Source organism: Dermacentor silvarum, chromosome 10 (assembly GCF_013339745.2).
Source record: "Dermacentor silvarum isolate Dsil-2018 chromosome 10, BIME_Dsil_1.4, whole genome shotgun sequence".
NCBI lineage: Eukaryota > Metazoa > Arthropoda > Arachnida > Ixodida > Ixodidae > Dermacentor > Dermacentor silvarum.
In genome coordinates, this window is record NC_051163.1 from 53,773,113 (window position 1) to 53,793,930 (window position 20,818).

A 20,818-nucleotide genomic window follows, 5' to 3' on the forward strand; every position below is an offset into this window, starting at 1 on the left:
ACTCCTGTCATCCCCCGCTTATCTTTGAAGGTCACGATACGACAAACCAGCAGTTATAGACACCCACGTGTCATGCATAGCGGTTTCGTTTCTTTTGACAAAGGCTGTATACGCCACGACATGCACCTATTAGAGTGTCTAAGAGGACGTGTGGTTGTTCTTCTCAGCACGAGGGTGCGGGTTCGACTTGCGGCCTCCACGGCCACATTCCTAGATTGAGCCGGAACACATAAAACGCTTGTGCTTTTTTTTTTTCAAGCGAAGCTTGTATACGCTAGTCCGCGCCGGCGACGTAACGCTAAAGAAACCAGCTGCTCTCAGAGCTGCACAGATGGTCCGCACGCGCTCGTGCTCGGCACGCGCTCGCGCCACTGCTCCCACGTTCGTCGTCGTCATCGACTTCCATAGCTAGCTGCGTTGCCGCTAATCATTACAGCGTAGAATTGCACTTCTCTTCTGTCATCGTAATGGGGTGGCCGCGTTTACGGGGGTTATGAGCCATCGCTTAAGGGGCTATGAGCCATTCATTGTCTAATGTAACGGACAGATTTAATTTTGAAGAAATTTCATGGAAACCCATCCAGAATGAACGCGCTCGGGAAAGGGCTCGTCGTCGATGTGCCGATTCTAGCGTGCGCGCTTCCGAAGCCCAGGCGAAACGTCAGCGAATAGCCGCGGGCCCCGAGTTGAGGGAATGCGATGTTCAGGCCAAGCGTCAGCGCCGTCTAGCACTCCAGGAACCCGACAACGGTGGCGCACGCCTCGGCAACGCTAGCGCCAACTTCCCCGGCGCGACGGCCCGGTTTCAACGCGATTTTCTCAACCGGAACTTCGGAGCCAGCTGCAGTGTGTGCGACCAGTTGTGGTTCGAGCATAACGTTAGTATTCGTCAGTGCAATTCATTCGGAGGAACACCAAAGAATCACACGACAAGCTTCGCTTACCCACATTTCCTCGACAGGAGAAGGGCTACTAATTTCTTTTTCTTGATTTTTTTTTTAATTAGGTGCGGGTTAGGGAAACGCAGGCGGGCAACGCTAACCTGGAGCTAATCCATTGCGGCGCCCTTTGTAGCCCGGTGTTCAGGTTCGTCCGTCTATACGCCCCATCAGTGGGGATATTTAGAAAAAAAAGGCATATCCAAGAATATCAGGGAATACAAAAACGCAAACTATAGGCTGAAGAAGACATAGCACAAATGGTTTCCAGCAGAAAGTACTGACGCGGACAGAAAGGGACGACGGCACTCTGCTCTGCTCAAGAGGAACCGAGGAGCTGCGGTTGAAAGCATCCGACGGCACGACCATGAGTAGCGCTGGTTAACAGTCCCGGGGCCTTTGATGATGATGACGATGGTAATAATAATAATAATAATAATAATAATAATAATAATAATAATAATAATAATAATAATAATAATAATAATAATAATAATAGTTGAATAACACTCAAGAAGTTATTTAGTGCCCAAGCTATTTCTTGCCTCCTTTCGCACGTACAACCGACCGCGTCCCTTAACATCCACACTCAGCTCAACCCAAACTTTTGCCTCCTTCTGACCTGTAGGACCCCCGAAGTAGGGTACCTAAAGTAACCACAGGGCACCTGTACGCTAGAAGAAGTAATTTATCTCGATAGGGCAATACGGATCGTATTGATCGGCTATCAGACACGCTTCGCCGCGAGTTTCGCTAATTCAAGTAGTAGGAGGCACCTGCCCAAACTATCGGCTCTGATAAAAGATGTTTTGCTCGAGCCGTTCCAACCCAGACTTGACGGAATGCGGATCTCGTTCCTCAAGCTCAGTTCCCAAGGGGAGTCCTCGGTCCATAATTCTTTTTTTTTTTTTTTTTTTTTTTTTTTGCGCTTGCCAGTGTTTCTCCTTCTTCTGCTTCTTTCTTTTTTCGCGGTCTCGAGAAGGAACCGACAACGTGCAAGGCTGTCAGGACCGATACTCGAGAAGTATCCACGAAATCCCACAAAAATCCCTTGGCTACAGCCCTGGCTACAGGAAGCGGGAAGGAGAAAAAAAGAAGCCACGCTGCGAATAAAAGATCACAACAGTACCCACAGTGCTGTATAAGTCTATGCGAGAATAACATACGACGTCCAATGGTGGTCGCTGTGTGAAGCTAATGCATTTTAATGTAGCGCCGGAGAAATAACCCAAGCTTGCTGACGAGTATTGCTATAGAGAAAGACGTGGCGGCAGTTGCGAGATTATGCTGGCAATAAAATGGTACATATATTCATACTTGAAGTTGCCAAAGAGTAGTCTTTTAGTAGAAAATCCAGATAGTTGTTAGTATTAATAGATCCCGAGAGTGGAAAAAGTTAGCGCGAAGTGAACCGACCAAACGACCTTGTTGGTAGACAACAGCTAAGAATAGAACGCACGACATAAGATAGAAGCTGTAAAGTATCGTGGTCATGTATCGTGCTAACGGACTGCTCATGCAAACAAGTTTGGACTTGCGAACGGGTGGTTGTTTGTAGACATTCTATAAACATAAGGAGCTGAAAAATCTATAAGGTCACAAGTCTGCGATCTGCCTGCAGGCAATGCACAGTTAACATAAAAGCTTCCATAACGTTATCGCGATTTTCTACACAGTATATTAATTTAAACTATTTTCCTGCTTAGACTTCCGAGCGGGTGCTTCGCTACAAATTGATCTATTGATTGATTGATTGATTGATTGATTGATTGATTGATCGATCGATAGATAGATTGATTGATTGAAAGCATACAAAAGATAGCGGACGTCACACAGCGTGAAAGCACCATCATGCAATCTATGGATTGACAGAAAAATATCTATAAAGCTCAATAGAGTCTACAAGAAGTCAACTTCCTTTGGTCTGCTATCGATTCCGTAGAATTGCGAACCGCATGTTTGGAAAAAGTGCACAAACATTATTTCGACGACACAAGGTTTGAGGTCGCAAGCCATCAGGTTGTTGAAGGTGGATAGACACGGTCGACTGAATTCCGCGGCCGAGCATGACGTGTCTGATCCGCCACAAATTGCGCCGACCGCACCTTATCTGCTTCGTCCTTGTGCGCGGCGCGTGATTGGACGGCACTGAGCCACGTGGTGCTCGTTCGCGGAATTTGTTCCGTCTTGTGCCCGTCAAGCTTTAGGGACATTCGACAGACTTCACAGAAACGTATTCTGTCGAATTCCCAACAGAGCACACAAACAGTAGTGCACCAAGTTGGCCTAGTTGGTTGAAGTTCATATTGGAAAGATTTTAACTGCGTTAGAAACACGGACAAAGCAGGACGAAAAAGACACCACGGCGCACGTGGTGTCTTTTTCGTCCTCCTTTGCCCTTATTTGTAGCGCAGTTAAAATCCTTCCAAAATGATACACAAACAGTCTATAGTTCTTTTGGCCTACTGTCAAGTCGACAAACTTACGAAAAGAATGTTCTTAAAAAGTGCATGAACATTAGTCAATGACACAAGGTTTAATGCCACACGCGCCTTCAGGTTATCTCGGGATATCCTACAGACATAATAGAAAACCATCTACAAAATTTCTACATATTGTACAAACAGTCTAGTTCCTTTTCTCAACTGTCGAGTCCACAGACTTGCGAGAAACAGAAATGCTCGTAAAAAGTACATAAATATTATTGGATTACAGAAGGTATGAGTGTACATACAAAGTCTACAAAAGCCACGGGGGACATCTACAGGATTTCTATAGAACGAGCTATACGAGTTTTTCCGAGGGCACAGACATCGCTGTGCTTTCCAAAAAAAAGGAACCGAATTTTACCAAGGGATCCCTCCCGTTTCCTCTCCAGCGCTTCTGTCTTCATCGGTCGCGGCTATCTTCTTCTGATTCTCTTGTTACTTTTGCTTTAGCTTTCATCACATCGTGGAGTCCATCCCATACGTCGTCCTTTTTTTTTTCCACTTTTATTTCTTGAGTGCGCGTGCAAATAGATGAGCTGAAAAGGTCACCCAGGAATGTGGGAGGCCCGTCTCGCGAGTGTCTGACGTCACCGGCTGCGTCATTCGGCACGCTCCTTTTATTCGTTTGTTTCTTCTTCTTCTTTTTTTCTTTTTTTCCGGGCTGCCAACTGCTGTCGTTAGAATCCGAAACGAACCGACGGCGAGACTGCAATACATTCGGGATTGAGCTCTGCCCGGGGGACAATAGAAGACAATAGACGGAGAGAAAAACGCTTTCAAACGCTTGCGCGGAGCTTAAGGGATTACGCAACGGAAGGAATGGTCACAACTCGTCGGGATGCAAAGGCAACGACAGCGTCTTTACAGCCAGCAAATCCTGCCCTGCCCTGCCCTGCCCTGCTCAGTCTTGAAAATTGTCGCTTACGTAGAGAGTCGCCGATGTGATGTGTAGTGAAGGTTCACTTGGCGATCTCACCTGCCGAAAATGTGAGGAACCGCGACTAAGCTGTAGAATCGAAGTGATCAAGAGACAGTGAATGCAAAAAAGCAAGAAGAACCATATGAAAAATTACTGCGTTTTTATTCGAAATGTAGAAATGATAATTAAGAGGGCAAATGAAAGCCGGAAGATATTGCCACAGGTAGAAGTTGAATTCACATCTCTCATTCGATGTTGCACATACAAGTTGATTATCGGCGGTTGCCTGTTTTTTTTTTTATTGGTGTGTATGTACTAGCTTTTGCTCTGTGAATGTTAAACAACGGTTCTCTCGTCAAAGGCGGCGGATGTGGAACATCCCTCCAGCCACCGGCGTCACGTAGTACATTATTCGACTGTTGTTTTAACTTGGCGGTTTGGCTTGCTTCTTGAGTGTGGTTTTAGTGACGATGAGTATGTTGAGTACGTTGAGTATTATATGAGGAAGTCAAAGTGCGTATGCAGTGCTCGCGATAGTGATGAGAATTACAGTAATATGTTCTGACTTTCGGAGCTACATGTAAGCTATTGAAAACGCTCCCGGTGGTGACCTCCGAAATGATTTTATGCATCCGAGCTTCAACAGGAAGCGTGGCAATATCGGTGCACAAGAGTTAGAAACAACGATTATTACGGAGCAGTCAAAGCACACAGCCCGACGACGTATCAGGTCGCGCGCACAGTGGATCAAGAAATTCAGACGAACACTACTACAACTGTGCATCACAGTTCACGCGGTCCCACTAGTCTAAATACACCATCTGTGAACGTGGCTCGTACCCGTGCCCTTGCTTGCGTGCAAGGAGAAAAAAAAATATGATCAAGCTCCGAGAGAAACAACAGAAGAAGATTTCGATAAAACACACAAACACCACTTGATTACTCCAGTTACGATGTGCCCTTAAGAATTTTGATTTGGGCAGTCTGTAGGATCTTTCTAGACATTTTTAGACCCTGATCAATTCATGCGGTCCTCCCGTTTTCGCTATTTTATGCCTATGAACGGAAGTCTTTTTAACTCTCACTCGTTCGATCTCTTGCGATACATAAATTTCCGAACTCATTGCTCCTAGCAGAATGTCTGCAGACATTGTTCGGCATTAAAATTAGGGTGACGAATTCGCGGGCCACAATATAGACAATCTCTAGATGTTCTTCAAAATGCGCCCATGGAGATTACAGGCACTGCCTAAATAAGTTTTTTTTTTTTTTGCGAAGATGAAGATGAGTCAGCTGAAAAAAAAAAGAAACAGAATAAAAAACAAGATGATCGCAAAATTTTTAGATTTCAGTTCTTTTTTTAGAACGAACAAAAAAAAACAAATATATGTAAAGGGTCATCGCGCCCGGGATTCTCGGCACGCAAGTCTCGGGGCTCATCACGAAGAAGCTCGCAAACGCAAACAGGCCGGACGTACAGTCTGATTTGATTTTGTTAAATGTTTGACTTGGAACGGAAGGCGCGCGGAGGATAAAATAGCGGTAATGGCGGCTCTCTCTCTTTTTTTTTTTTTTTTTTTTTTTTTACTCGTGCCCACGGCTTCAGTTTACACAGAGCCGACATGAAAAGATCGCCCTGGAGAAGGGTTTTTTTTTCTGCGCATTTTAGATTCAAGTCCCAATATTTGGCTTCCAAATTCGATGCCGTATCTGATTTGCATATCGCAGCGTGACTTGCCTAGCGTGACTTGCATTTCTTATTTTTATTTTCTCAATTCAAGGCTCCGAGCGTGTTTCCTATGTGAATTTACTTTTGGCGTCGTCATCAAAGTGAGCGCCGGCCGTCATGCGTAATGCATTTTACCGGAGCTTTGACTGCACCCAAGCTCGTCACGAAGCAGGGCGCGCAGAACTGACGAAAAAATTTTTCATAATAAATTCACGTCTGCGTGTTTGCGTTTCCGATTATAACCGCCGTACGACGACTACGACGACGACCACTCGGATTTTACGTACGCGTGCGGATAATACGTCATGCCTATGCGCAGTGGTTCGGAGTGGAAGCGCGAACGAAATGTTCGCGAGAGCCATTACGAGATGGTTTGATTTGCTGCGGCTGCTTATGTATACTTATGTTGACAGGCATCACGACACGCTCATGTGCGGAGAAACGATAACCACTAATGTTATTCAGCACAAGAGCACGCACGTTAAAACAGTGTTTGATATCCTGATATGCAGTCTTTCTGTAAGAATACATTTGTGCAGAGTAAGGGGTTTAATGCATTCAACGGCCAGCAGCGATTCTATGCGAACGTCAGTGCAAACGATGTACTTTATTAAGCACTGCACGCTACACGCAGAACTTCGGATTGAAAATAGCGTACAGTGCGGTTTACGTTTAAAGTATAGTCGAGTCTGGTTAGTTTTATAAAAAGGAGTCTCCTTTATGAAATCTTTTAACCCCTGAGCAATGATGCCATGTGTAATCTTGTTGTTCTTTATTTTTTTAGAAATTTCTTTTTCATTGTTTAACTTTATGCTTTTGTTCATTTATTGCCGAATGAAAGCGTTTAATCATTCGGTTTAAAGAAGAATATTGCCTACTGGTGTTAGGTAACCAATTACAGCGGAATTATCGAATAAAGGCATACCGACTGCCCTTTAATAAGTAGACGTCAGCCTGTAATGCGTCTTACAGAAGTTTCCTGGGTTTTTTTTTTTTTCGATAAACGCAAGCCTTCGACATACACTGTCTTAACTGACAGCTAAGTGTTTTCATTAAGACTGGACAGTACTGTACTAGGTGAAACGCCTTGGCGAAACGCTGCCGTACGCAGGTCAATACATCCACACGTTTTCCGTATCGCTATGACGAAATTGACGAGGAATCTACAAAATATCTGCAGGGTCTGCATGAAATCTGTTCGCCATAAAATTACGCTACGTACTAATGCAATATGTGTACCTTACCCCTCCCCTTTCCACCCAGTGTGAATGTATGTGCAAACCGTGCACACAATGCTCGACCTTAAAATACACTAACCAGTTGCTAGGCAACGTTCATGTCACGCGTTTCAACTCATCTGCTTTTAGGCGTTGCGCCATTTTGCGCTGTCATGAGGTCAGCAACTTTCTTTCTCCAACCTGTATTATCTTTCGAACCCTTCTGACGGCCCTGGCGTCCTCGACGAATCACACATGAATTGTCGTATTTTTTTCTTTACGTCTCACAAACCAACTCTGTATCTTTAGCATTAGCAACAGAACTAATTTAGCGTGATTAGCATTAACGCGACCGCCAATGCTAATCAGGCGCGGTCTCTTTTCTTTAATCTACTGGAATGCTGGAATCAATTAAGTGTTAATAGGAAGCATATCTCAGCAGGAGCTTCTATTTAAATACAATGTAGAGGAGAAACCGTTTTTAAGGCTTCCGCTGCATCGAATTTGATAAGGTTTGTTGAATTTCAAAGAGCAGATTTTATTTAATTTTGGGCATCGATTTCTTTACAAAAATCAAAAGGAATAGCACGATATTTGGAAAACTGAAGCATAAGGTTTACAACTCTGTGACTGTGCAATAGAAGCGATATGACAATTTTGTAAACTTCACCTACTAAGACATCTAAGGAGAACAAAATTGGTATGTTATACACCCTCCTGAAATTTACCACTAATTTGTGAGCAATACTTTTTGCCATACCGTTGGAGACATTGTCACTATTACACGCATTGTCACTATTACACGCATTGTCACTATTACACGCAAGCTGTGAGTTATTGTATAGTTATATATTCATAAAAAGTTATTGCATAGTTATAGGTGAGTAATTGTATAGTTATTTTTCTTTTATGTACGTATTAACTGGAGGTTTCGCATTCAGTCCGCTCACTACGAGACCTCCTTCTGTATTTCTGTCTTCTTTAAATGTATACTGCAGATTTACGAAAATAAAATTAAAAATTTAAATTGAACTCTTACATCAAATTTATCCGTTCTGCGCATCCTAATAGATACAGATTACAGAACTGCGACGTCTGTTCTTGGTGAATAGATACAGAGATGCAAACTTCTAGCTTCATTATTTTTCTTTCGCACCACACAGGTTTTCACCAAGTATTTAAATTCAAGCGGTAAATCAAATGCCCCTACAGTAGGTATAGTATTCAGTTCTCTCTTAAATGCACAATGTTTATTCAAATTGGCCCCCTCGCTACGTAAGGAGAGTAGTTTTGCGTTTCACGTATATTTTAACAACGAAATCAGAGTTGCCCCCCCCTCCCCGCTGAAGCCCCCTGTGAACCCTGTAATACTAAACGTATTCCACGTAAGCCACAGAGAATTTGATGCCTCGAAATGTTAATTTACGCACGGATTAACTTATCGTACAGCCTACATATATTAGCGTTCTTAATACGCTAGAACCAGATTTCAGCTGTTCATAGTTCAGCAAAACAATTACTAATTAATTATTTACTGTACTAACGAAGTTCTAACTCAAATACAATTTCACTGTTTCCTTGCACAAATTTACTCATCCGTGGCTATACATAAAGATGAACAATTCCGTTCTAGTTTTCTGTGATGCGCCGCTGTGTTTTGCTTACAGGTTTAAAAATTAGGGGGACGCTTAAGCTTCGCCTTTGACAGTGGAACGCGATAGCATTCAAAGATCCCTGACTGCTTCTCACGCTTCCCGGCAACTGTAGCTTATGTAACCGTAATGTTTACCGGGAAACGCTGGTGGCGAACGCTATGCGCGAAGGCGAGCTTTCTGGTAGAAACGCGGCCTCTTGCGTGGGCCGATCCCGGAGATTGTGCACAGCCACGCCAAAAAAAAAGATGAAATCATTTTCAGGTATCTGTTATCGTTTCGCACTTTTAATATTTCGGTCTGAGAAGATTACACGTAAAAGGCACTGCGCTGTCGAAGTTTTGTTTCGTGACATTTGCTTGTGAGCTATCGTTCTCAAAATTCCGAGGAATAACTTTGTCAAGAATGTAAGACAAGATATGAACAAATTTAGTGATAGAATGGGGTGGCAATATAACCCGCATATACCGCATGTCATACAGCAAGGCGTGGCATATACATGTACCTAAATATATGCAGAAATTTTCGCCCACGGGAAACTCCGCCGACACCGACACCGGATTTTCTGCGTCTCGGGCGTTAACTTAACGCTTTCGCATTAAAAACGCATTCTTTCTTTCGTTGTTACACAGAGTCCAGGGGCACACGGAGGAAGCGAAGGGACTCACCGACAACTTTCACGTGGACCACGCCGTGATCGTCGGTCTCGACCACCACCGTGGAGCCAGGCTGCTGAAAAGTGGAAACGAAGCAGAAAAAAAAGAAAGACGTTAGCATATCTAGGCAACTCTTAGCAAACTTGCTTGACAGCGTAAACTCTAACGCGAACAATTCCGAAACTACCCCGACACGCGTTGTTCCCGTTTCCAGGTTCCGCTGCATTTCTAACAGACGCTTAACACACACAACAAAACGTATACCTGGGACTTACTCCATGCGTAGAAATCATTTACACGGCTATTGCGCGTGGCACTTTAACGTAATTACGCGTATGTGGCGTTCTGGTCAGTTCATTTTCCGTTCGCGATTGAATTTGCGATGACGGTACATCAAATAGAGTGTCAGCTGCTCGAAAAAAAATACTTCTAAGTCTTCAAGAAGTTCTTACGTAAACCTAATGCAAACCTTCTGTTGACGCCGAATTTCTTTATCTGTTTTCACTATTTTGTGCACTGTTTTAGAAATGTGGAGAAGACAGAAAGCCTTTTTCGAAGGAAGTGATCCTGCTGAGCGTGTAATAGGGGCACTGTAATTGCTGGACGCATCGGCAAAAACTCGCGTCACTACATACATAGAGTGCACGAGCTTAGTACAGAGCTTCAGCTCAGTTTCTTCGTTACTCTACATGTGGCGATAGTTTGAATATCGCGAACGCACTGTTATGCTATACAAAATAGAGAGTTATGTAAAGCAGCTTTAGTCCGTCTGCAAACACACGGCTCTTCACAGAATACCGGAACGTCGAGGAGACAGAAATGAGAAGTAGCGATATAAGAGCCAGCTTGTGGCGATGACGTCAACCAGAGTACACTGAACTGTATCTGCAACAACCATGGCCCACCTAATCTATCTGGTGGTGCAAATACGCCGGTGGCGAGAATCATGAGAGCGTAGCGGATTTATTTTCATTTGTTCGGCTTCCACAAGAACCATGACGTAACGCGCGTCGTAGTGGTTGCAGAAAGCATCACAAGAGGGCTCTACCAGTGCTCCTTTCTCTCTCGGATAAATCATCATCATCATCATCATCATCATCATCATCATCATCATCATCATCATCATCCGGCCTCGGAGTCTCCAGTGTTCGAGTATTCCGTCAACTGCGATTTACGGAAAGGCTAAAGCTCTCCACTGCTGCCGTAGCAAACAGTTAAGTATGCAAGGACATTCAAGGTCGGTACTAGGATGTTGCAGTTTCTTCTAAATGCGAGTACGTCTTCTAGCGTTCTTGTTAACAACGTTCCAAATCACTCAAAACCACATTTCTCAACACGGACGTGACATAAAACGTCAGGTTTCCGCTACAAATATTCAATAAGCGCTGCCAAACAAAGCATGTCTGAATACAGTAACTTCAACCTTACAAGCCGCGCAGACGTGTCTTCTATAGTGTGGTTCAAAGAAGCAGGCGGCGCTAGCCAATCGCGACAGAGAAACCAATATTATCTGATGCAGCAGGCCAATCGCAAACAGTTCTTGCGAATGAAACACGTTTTTTGAATTAAGCCAGCCTACAAATCACGTACATAACGCGAGATGGGAAAGCAAAGTTCAGAGTCGCCGGTTCCTGGGAGATTTCGGGAGACCGAAGGCGCAGGCATCAACTAGCGCACCACGAGCCGTTTCACCCGAACCGATTCACGGCCGATCCCCCGTAGTGGGTTGAGCCATACCCAATAGGCACCAAACCAAACCAAACCAAACCAAACCAAGCACGTAGACTAAACATCAGCAAACGTCAGCACGTGAAACGTGTTGCCATTACAGTCAATAATAATAATAAGAAGAAGAAGCTTGCGGGCAAAGCGTGAGCGAACGCTGGCAAACACGAAAGCCCTTTTAGGCGAGCGCACGGGCTGTCATCAAAGAGCGCATTTATAGTGCTCTGAAAGAGATCTCGCTTATAAGCTGAATGGTGTGCTTTTGTTTGTTACTTGCGATAGCAAGCCATACTTAGGGTTTTCAGAAATTTTTGAAGCCTCTCGCGTGTTTTGAAACAAGTACCGAGACATGCAAACTTAGTATGCGGTAATGCCGCCAGCATACGAAAGAATACATTTAGAACCATTGGTGTCAAATTGACGTGATGTGATTTAGGCGAAAAATTTGAGAAAGGTCGGCCTGTATTTTTTTCCAATCGCAATAAACCTTCTCCCGTTAAACGAATAAAACAACAACTACCAAACAATAAAAATAAAGAAAAGAAAAAACAAAAACACGCCTGTTTACCTTTATATAGTGTAGTGCCGCCCTTTATTGTTCCCTTTCAGGTATAACTAAAAATTCTTAGCGATAACAGACATCCTGCGCTGGCATCCCCAACCTTACATCGTTCCAACTTATATTATCTTCCTGGAGTATCCCACGTTAATAAACGTCATCAAAACACCCAAACACGTGCATCGTACCGCATAAAATCGGACAACACTTCGTTAAACAGCGATAAATAAATTAAGAGATATGTAAGACGGCTGTGTACGCGTAACGCTACCACCTTCAAAGAAGCGCGAAAAGCCGTCAAAATTCCAGGCATTTTCTTTTCTACTTCACCCTGTTTCCGAAAAAAAAAAAAAAGAACGCGGGCCGATCGTCCGGGCCAGCAAAATAAAAGAAAAGAAAGCAAAGCAACCCGGCGCCGACTGGGTATGAAATCGCCGTACATCAAGGACAGCCACGTTTCCTTGGCTTTGAAGTAAAATGTTACGCCGCCTCGTTTTGTACGAACCTTCTCTCTCTATCTATCTATCTATCTATCTATCTATCTATCTATCTATCTATCTATCTATCTATCTATCTATCTATCTATCTATCTATCTATCTATCTATCTATCTATCTATCTAGCCCCCCCCCCTTCCTGACAAATTCGAAGCGGCATTTCAATCCACTTAAGAATTCACCCGTTCTGCCACACCTCTTCGAGATTCAAAGTGTCCCTTATTTCCTTTTGATCGCACAAGGATAAGAGCGAGCTTCTTTGCGCTCAAACCCGCATCGGCATGCGACGCGCTGCAGCCCGGCGCTTTCTCCGGCCTTGTTTACGTGTCACTGCCGATAAAGAGACGAAAGGCGTGGAAAACAAAATCTGCGCAGTCCCACTACATCCATCATCTCGAGTGATGGACGATGCTGAGGCGACACTGATGATGAATACAGGAAACGCTTTATATAGCACACGACAGAACAAATACGCATTTTCTTTCCTGCAGGACGGCGCATCAAATGATTACACGTCCCGGATTGTTGTTGGCAGCACGTCGTCGGCAACGCGCGCGGATGGAAAAATACCTTGATATCTCTGACGTCCGAATTCTGGCGGTCGAAAACCGAGAGTTTAGCCTAGAATGCTTTCTGTGTCTGGCAATAAGCGCCATGACTCCGCCAACGAGACCGTTTTCAGACGGTCTCGTTTATTCGCTATCGGTCGTTTATTCGCGACCACGGTGGAAGAACATTGTACACTCTAACCAGTCTGCCGCCAGCGTTGGCGTAGAACTTGAAGTAGAGAGCAGTAACATTTTTCCGCGGGTTCTATTCTGTGCATTGATCTAATTCCGCCATTTTGATACAAGGGATCTTGTGGCTCACTTGAAGAGACCCGCACAAGGTTCTAGACATCAAGGAAGCCACTGTGTTACGTGGTTATTGTATATGCGCATCCCTTCTTCTGTCCACACCATCATCTTTGATCACACGTTTACAGGGAAGCTGTTATAGGCTAGGTTCCAGAAGATCGCGTCCGTGTACACCGGAAGTAGGCAACAATTTTTCGGCGTCTCGTTTTGTGACGTCTTGTTCACTTGGTATATACCAAAGTGTACGAATGTATGACTAACATGACTGATAGGTGAAGACTTCAATAACATCACATGCTCGTCAGTTACGCCACGATCAACGATAATAAAATCACGTGTGGCGCATACCCGCACTGGATATGCGGGTATGAGCCAGGGACAAGAAAAAAAAGGAAGGAAGGAAGGAAGGAAGGAAGGAAGGAAGGAAGGAAGGAAGGAAGGAAGGAGGAGGAAGGAAGGAAGGAAGGAAGGAAGGAAGGAAGGAAGGAAGGAAGGAAGGGCAATCGCGCCGGGCGAAAACAAGACGCCGGTGTCCTTGCTCTTTGACAAACATGCCGAAGACGCTCAATATATTCAATGATGATAATATATAAATCCACTATAACAATATTCACGACAGCAGACCCACTATAGTCACAGTTTCGCTGGTTTCCGTCTTCGCAGTAGTGGAAGGGCTCCGAACCCCCCCCCCCCTTTTTTTTTTTTTTTTTGTTGCTTCTTTTCTCTGTTTTTTTTTTTTTTTTTTTTCAACAAACGTCAAGACCCTTTACACCCAGGAAAAAGTACTGTCAAGAGTGCCCTGAGTGGTGTAAGAACTTTTTTTCTGGGCGCAGATATTTAAAAGTATGACACAGACCTGTAATTTGCTTTGCAGCCATGGCTTAACCCTAACGGCAGGTCCCAGTACGTAGCGAAGCGTCCAATGCACGAAAGCGTCCGGGTGGGGCGTTCTATACTAGCCACCCTAGCTCTGCGCTGAGATGTGATTCGTTCCGACATGTTTGCGCAGCCCGTCGTATCGCCCCGGGTGGCCAGCTGCCAGCTAATATGATTGAGGCTCTACGGTTATTCCTGCCCCGGAGGTACGGAGCCCTGGAGCCCGTCTTGTACCAGGCTGAGTGTAAAACGTTGTTTTAGGAACGCACGAATTAACGACGATTTACGAGCGCGCGAGGCTAAAAGTTTTTTCTTTCTTTTATCTGTCGAAGCCATTCGGTTTTGAAAGGAGATACCGACGTCAATGTTTTAAAGCCGAATTATTCTCGTGATTCAATTTCTTTTTACGGGCTGAAAGCGGGTAATCTAGAACTCAAGTAGCATAAAACGCACTTACTCGATTAGCGCGACGTCAACCGGTAGTTCTTTTTCTGGTATAATGGAAGCCTAAAGCAGTCGCCGAAACTCGGGAGAAATTTGACTACCTGTCGTACTTTTTTTTTCCCCTGAATCAGTCAACGCGCTAAGTCCGAAAGAAGTAGGCGTAGCGTTAAAATTTTCGAAAACACTCAGGTGATCTCATTTTCCGTGGGCCCACTGGGTCCTAAATAAAACTCATAAGAAACTTTCAGAAGGTTCTTAAGAAACTCATAATAGAGATGAGTGAACTCCTCCGAGGATAAAGCTGTCTCACTAATTTATGTGCGTTTGTCGTCAGTTTCGGTCCATAATGGATGTTGTTACGGACGAAAATAAACGCATTGCAAGTAAATCAGAAAAAAAATTATAAAACACCATCACCTAACTAGGAATTATCTCACTTTTACGCGCCACCATCTTGACACAGAGATACAATGTATTTATCTCAAATAAACAAATAAATGTATCCCCGCCAATCACTATAGGTTCGGCATTCCGAGAAAGCATTATCGCTATAATAAAAGTCACAGAAGAGAAACCACCATCATCCACTTATGCCTGTCGTGCTGTACATTAAACACTATGGAGTTTTACGTGCTAAAACCACCATCTGATTATAAGGCAGCCGTAGTGGGGACTCCGAATGTATTTGGACTACCTGGGGATCTTTAAGGTGCACCTAAATCTAAGTACACGGGTAGTTTCGCATTTCGTCCCCATCGAAATGCGGCCGCCGTGGCAGGGATTCGATCCCGCGACCTCGTGCTTAGCAGCCCATCACCACAGCCACTAAGCAACCGCGGCGGTTGGTGCTCCACTTACCGTTTCAAGGTAAGCATGTCACGAAGTATTTGCAAGATAAACATTGTAAAGCTGCCGTTACGTACGTTCGTGTCTTCGTGGAACATGTGTCCCTTTCCAAGACCATTTACACAAGCTTCGCATCATTTGTTGTAGGCAAGCAATATGTTTGCGACGATTATAGCGTAATTTTAGTAACGCACTCTTCAAGGCGCTGCATAAATTGCACGCATCTTCAAGAGAAGAGAAAACATTTTAATGACGCCCCAATCACTTTCCATCCGCGAATTGCAGAAAAACAACCAAAAGAATCGAATCACGCCGCTTAGAGCGAAGCCCCCATTTAGTGGGCGCTCTTAAATCGGCCGGCAATCGTTTAACTGAAGCGCACTCGAACGGAGAAACAAAGGCGTTCCCTCATAAACGGAGCCAAGACGATGTTGCCCAAACACGCAAACAGAAGCTCTCCGAAGCTTCCAGACAGTTACCGGCGCGCACGTTCGCTGAACCCATATAGAAAGCGATAAGAAATAAAGCCCGCGATATTCCGCTACTTCCATGCACAGCTCTTGAACAGCTAGGGAACTACTTCCCGTGGTTGCATGGCGAAGCAATGTGTAGCACCTGGATAGATAATGGCGAAGCAGAAAAAACAAGTTTGAAGCTGCAGTGTAAACGAATTCTCCCGGACGAGAACGACTATCCGGGCTATACGCTTCCTCTCTAAAACTATGCTGTGCTATGAAAGATGGAGATAAAGAAAGAAAGGGCCAGAAACTATCGTAGATGATTGTCAAAGCCTGCAATCGAATTATTATTGAAGCAATATTTACTATTGAAGCCAATCCGCCAGTGGCAAAGATCCGTTACGAACCCAAAGCTTAGTGAATTTAGCCCATTCTTATTTTAGTCAACACCTCCAGTTCTTGGCACCCCCGGTTTATCGCTCGAGAAGACCGCCCCCTTTAACCATCCAAAGTGCGCGAAATAGACAAAGCAAGTTATAGATTTTATGCAAAGCTAAATTTATAGGGTCGATTGCATATGAGGAGGACTAAGTCGGTAGGATTCAGCTGTGTTTATGTTCGTAGTGAGGAAAGCAGAGTTAGAAGGGACGACCTCGCTGTCAAGGAACACATGCAGTGAGCACATCGAGTGAATTCGCTTTATAAAAGTCTTGCAACAGTCGGTATACAAGTCCACAGACCACAAGGAACCAAAGGGGATAAACTTGTTAACGACTTTTCTCTGCCGACTCTGTATAATACGGGATAAAGTTACGAGAAGGCGAAGCGGTCGCTATTAAGTGTATAGAAAATGTATAAACCGAGTTTATTTATTTTTAAAGGTTCGCAGCTTCCCCGCGCTACGCGGCTTAATATCTGAAGTCCACAGATAATCGTCTGATTGTAAATTTTTTGTACAGGAGCCTGAGAACAGTCGATATGGAAATGGACACACCACGAGATATCAAAGGACATAAACTTCTTAGCTACTTTTCCTTGCAGCCAATCTACAGGCTTTCTATAATACAGAGGACAAGTTTACACGCAGTCGAAGCGATCTACTTGAAGTCTATTAGACAATGAGACTGTCCATGAATTCATTTTTGAAATTTGCCGTAGCTTCATCAGCACTGCACGGTTTTAATGCGAAAGGGAGCGCAGAACGAAAGGCGTGCGTGCCTGCCTGCCCGCACGACGGTACACATGAGAACGGCATCAGGTGCTGTGAACGCGCGCGTCCCGTCTAACTGGCCATTATTTCCGAGGAAGGAACGTTACCGCCCCACGAAGCACCAAGCGCGCACCGCACTTGTTGTTGTTGTTGTTGTTGTTGTTGTTGTTGTTGTTGTTGTTGGGGGGGGGGGGGGGGGATTTATCTTGCGGTTCTCAATCACTTCTTTCTCCTTCTTTCCTCCATTCCCGTCTTTTTCACGTGCTGCGCGCTTCGATTCGAGCTCGCTCGAAGCGGCCGTAATAGTATTCGCTCGCGCGCGGCTTCGCCCATAGAGTCACGCAACGAACATTCGGAACAAGATAGGCGCGGTTTATTACTTTTGTTTTCAATTTAATTTATTTCAATTTATTATTCCTTTCTAACACCATTGAAAAAAATATTTTCATCTATGTCTTATGTAGACTCCACGCTGTTGCTCTACGTTACGACTTCTCGAGGACGTTTATAAGAGGACACGTTCGTGGGATTTTGAACGCCTGACACGGTCTAAAAATTAAACGTACGCGCACACCTCTACGGGTGACAAGTCAATCAAGTATCATCAGAGATGCGGGCAGGGGATTAAATTTTAGCTGATTTTGAATCACCACTCATCTTGCATTGCTGTAACATATTCTCTATAAGCATGAAAATAAAGTAGGGACTGCAGCCTCTATTGGCGCCGGCTACTCCTCTACAGAAGGCTGGCAATACTAAAAGCACTAAAAGCACTAAAAAAAAAAACACCTACGGACAGACAAATATCACGCACACTTGCGAACTCCTGTGCAAGACTTAAGGAATGCCAATAATACAATAAAATGACGTTCTGAGACACACACACAGTGCCGTAAGGAAGTGAAAGTACGCGATACTCTGAAAGCATGCACGCATAAGTTGAGAATATTGTTCTAATTTCTTGAAACGTGTGCTTTGGAGAGAGGCCTCCCTTGCACAAGTTGTTATGATGACTATACATTTATTCAGATAGTATGGCGCTTCGGCGTAAAATTCTGTAGCGTTTTTTTCTATTAAGTTGACGCGCTGTCGAAATGTAATTCAATGTCACGCAGATTTTTAACAAGGGCTCGTTATTCGAAGGGTCCGTCTCTCCCGCGGAGCACGTGATTTTCGTTTTCCTGGAGATGCCGCGATCAATATTTTTAAGGCTGAGACATTAGTTCCCTACTCAAAGATTTTCTTTTTACCGTTGTCATTGCAATTTCTGTTACGCTCACATAACGTGAAGACACGAGCCGTAATTACTTTGCACTGATCCAAAATTAACTGCACCAGAGAGCATTTGCACTTTACCTTACGATGAAAAAGCCTTAGTCTAACGCGCAGAAGACAAAAAGCAAGCCCGCAATCATCGCGAAGACGCGAGCTAAGAAGAAATTTTGCGCCGAGTTCCGCATTGCGTGTGCTCGTTAAGACTTAGATGGAACTTTCGCTGTTTATACGACGACTTCGTGGTAGGCTGGGGGGGGGGGGGGGGGGGTGATAAAAAGGTATACCTCTCTGCTGTTTCCCACTTTTTCAACAGCGAATCTGTTTAAGCCAGCCGTAAAAAGTGCGCGTTTCACGAAAAGCCAGCCGCACCGTAGCCATGGCAACCATGCATGCAGCGATGCAGCAGCTGCTACCATGCAGCGACGCCGCAGCTGCTAGAACACCTGGCATAACCTCGTGACGTCATGCCAAGCCGCGCATGCGGAGTAGCGACAAATGACAAATGATTGCGAGAGAGAGTGCGCGCGTCGCGCGCTATGCTCTGGAGAGAGAAGCAACCACCTCGCGGAGCGTCACGCGCTATACTCGGGAGAGAGAAAATGAGAGCGAGAGAGAGAGAAACAAATTGTAGCAGCACCAACGAGGCAACGCGCAGAGGTGCTGCCGACACCATCCGCACTTCTTCGTTTTCCCCGCATTAGCGCCGAACGCTCACGGTGTCCGTGACTGCAGCAGGCGCCTCTGGCAGCGGCTCGGCCGAGCTCCCACCAGCTGCGCGCCACTGCGCATGCACCGTGACGTCATCCCGGCGTGTCGTCTGCTGCGCGCCGCCCGTACACTGTGCATAGCTTTCGCCCCACTTCCCCTACGTGTGCTCGGACTGCAAGTGCTTCTCGAGGCGTTCCCCGATGCCACGGACCTCGAGGAAATGCTTATAGACTTCGTATAACTTAGCATAACTTGGAATTACTTCGTATAACTTAGCATCACTACGTATAGCGAGGAACAGCTAGGAACCGATCAGCTCCGCTGTGTCTTTAGCCTTGCGCCACTAGTGCAAGCTACCCTGAATTTACTTAACAGCGGAGCTGTTTAAGCCAGCCGTAAGTGCGTAACACGTCGGGGAAAAAAATTGGGAGGACGCTTAAGCTTCGCTTTTAAGAGTGGAACGCGATAGCATTCAAAGATCCCTGACTGCTTCTCCCGCTTCCCGACAACTGCAACCGTAATGGTTACCGAAAACACTGGCGGCGAACGCTATGCACGAAGGCGAGCTTTCTGGTAGAAACGCGGCCTCTTGCGTGGGGCGATCCCGGAGATATTGCACAGCCGCGCAAGAAAAGCATAATCTTCAGGTTTCCGTTTTTGTTTCGTACTTCTAATATTTCAGTCTGAGAAGATTTAACATAAAAAGCATACGCTGTGGGTGTTTTGTTTCATGACATTTGTTTGTGGATTGTCATTCTGAAAATTCCGAGGAATAGCTTTGCCAAGAATGCAAGACAAGGTATGAGCAACATTAATGATAGAATGGTGTGGCATACCTACATATATTTAGCATTGCGCCTCTAGTGCAAGCTGCGCTAGCTTTTTTTCTTTCTTTTTTTTTCTATTTCTCTATCTGTTTATGTACCTTTTCCATACATAGGAGCGACCCACCGTGGTTGCTCAGTGGCTATGGTGTTGGGCTGCTGAGCACAAGGTCGCAGGATCGAATCGCAGCCACGGCGGCCGCATTTCGATGGCGGCGCAATGCGAAAAACACCCGTGTACTTAGATTTAGGTGCACGTTAAAGAACCCCAGGTGATCCAAATTTCCGGAGTCCCCCACTATGGCGTGCCTCATAATCAGATCGTGGTTTTGGCACGTAAAACCCCATAATCTCATACATAGGAGGGCTTTACCCTGACTTGCGATGGCAGCTATTTACATATGCGCCAATTCAAACTGCGCACGTATCTGCTCTGGATGCCAGCATTTTTTTTTTAGGTGATGGATGTTCTATCAAATATTTTATACGACGGACGTCAATCATAACTAAAACCTTGTTTATTAGACCCGACGTTTCGCAGCCAGCTCGGCTCTGTCTTCAGCGGTCCCGACGGAGATAATGTTTGTCGTCTGATGTACTGGCCCAATCAGATAGGGCGCTGCAAAAAAAAAAAAAGGAAAGATTTATCGCGTCTCAGTAGTTTATCAGATAACTGCGCATTAAAATCTTTTCTCTGTGTTTGATTACCCTAGTTGATTTCTACTCACTTGTGATCTGCGACAATGGATATCAACCGCACATAATAATGCATCTAAAGCGGACAAAATTGATGTATTATTCTCCTCTCTGAAATATGCCACTAATTTATGAGTAGGACTTTAGTAAGAACCCTCGTAAACATTGTAACAATTGCACGTAGGCTGTAAATTCACATATCATATCTGTCCGCTTGAGACACACTAAAAGATGCTGTTTATGA

At 44.8% G+C, this 20,818-nt stretch overlaps 1 protein-coding gene across 9 annotated transcripts in view; it reads right to left on the minus strand.

The window, feature by feature from the left end:
* Positions 1-20,818, minus strand: part of LOC119431325 (uncharacterized) — a 179,698-nt gene that overhangs the window by 55,575 nt on the left and 103,305 nt on the right. For 6 of the 9 annotated variants that reach the window (XM_049657473.1, XM_049657472.1, XM_049657478.1 and 3 more), the window contains one exon: positions 9,613-9,676. In XM_049657473.1, coding sequence (XP_049513430.1) covers positions 9,613-9,676 — 64 coding nt within the window. Of the gene's footprint in view, positions 1-9,612; positions 9,677-15,480; positions 15,531-20,818 lie in introns of those variants that run through there. The other 3 variants (XM_049657475.1, XM_049657474.1, XM_049657477.1) reach the window with 2 other exon arrangements.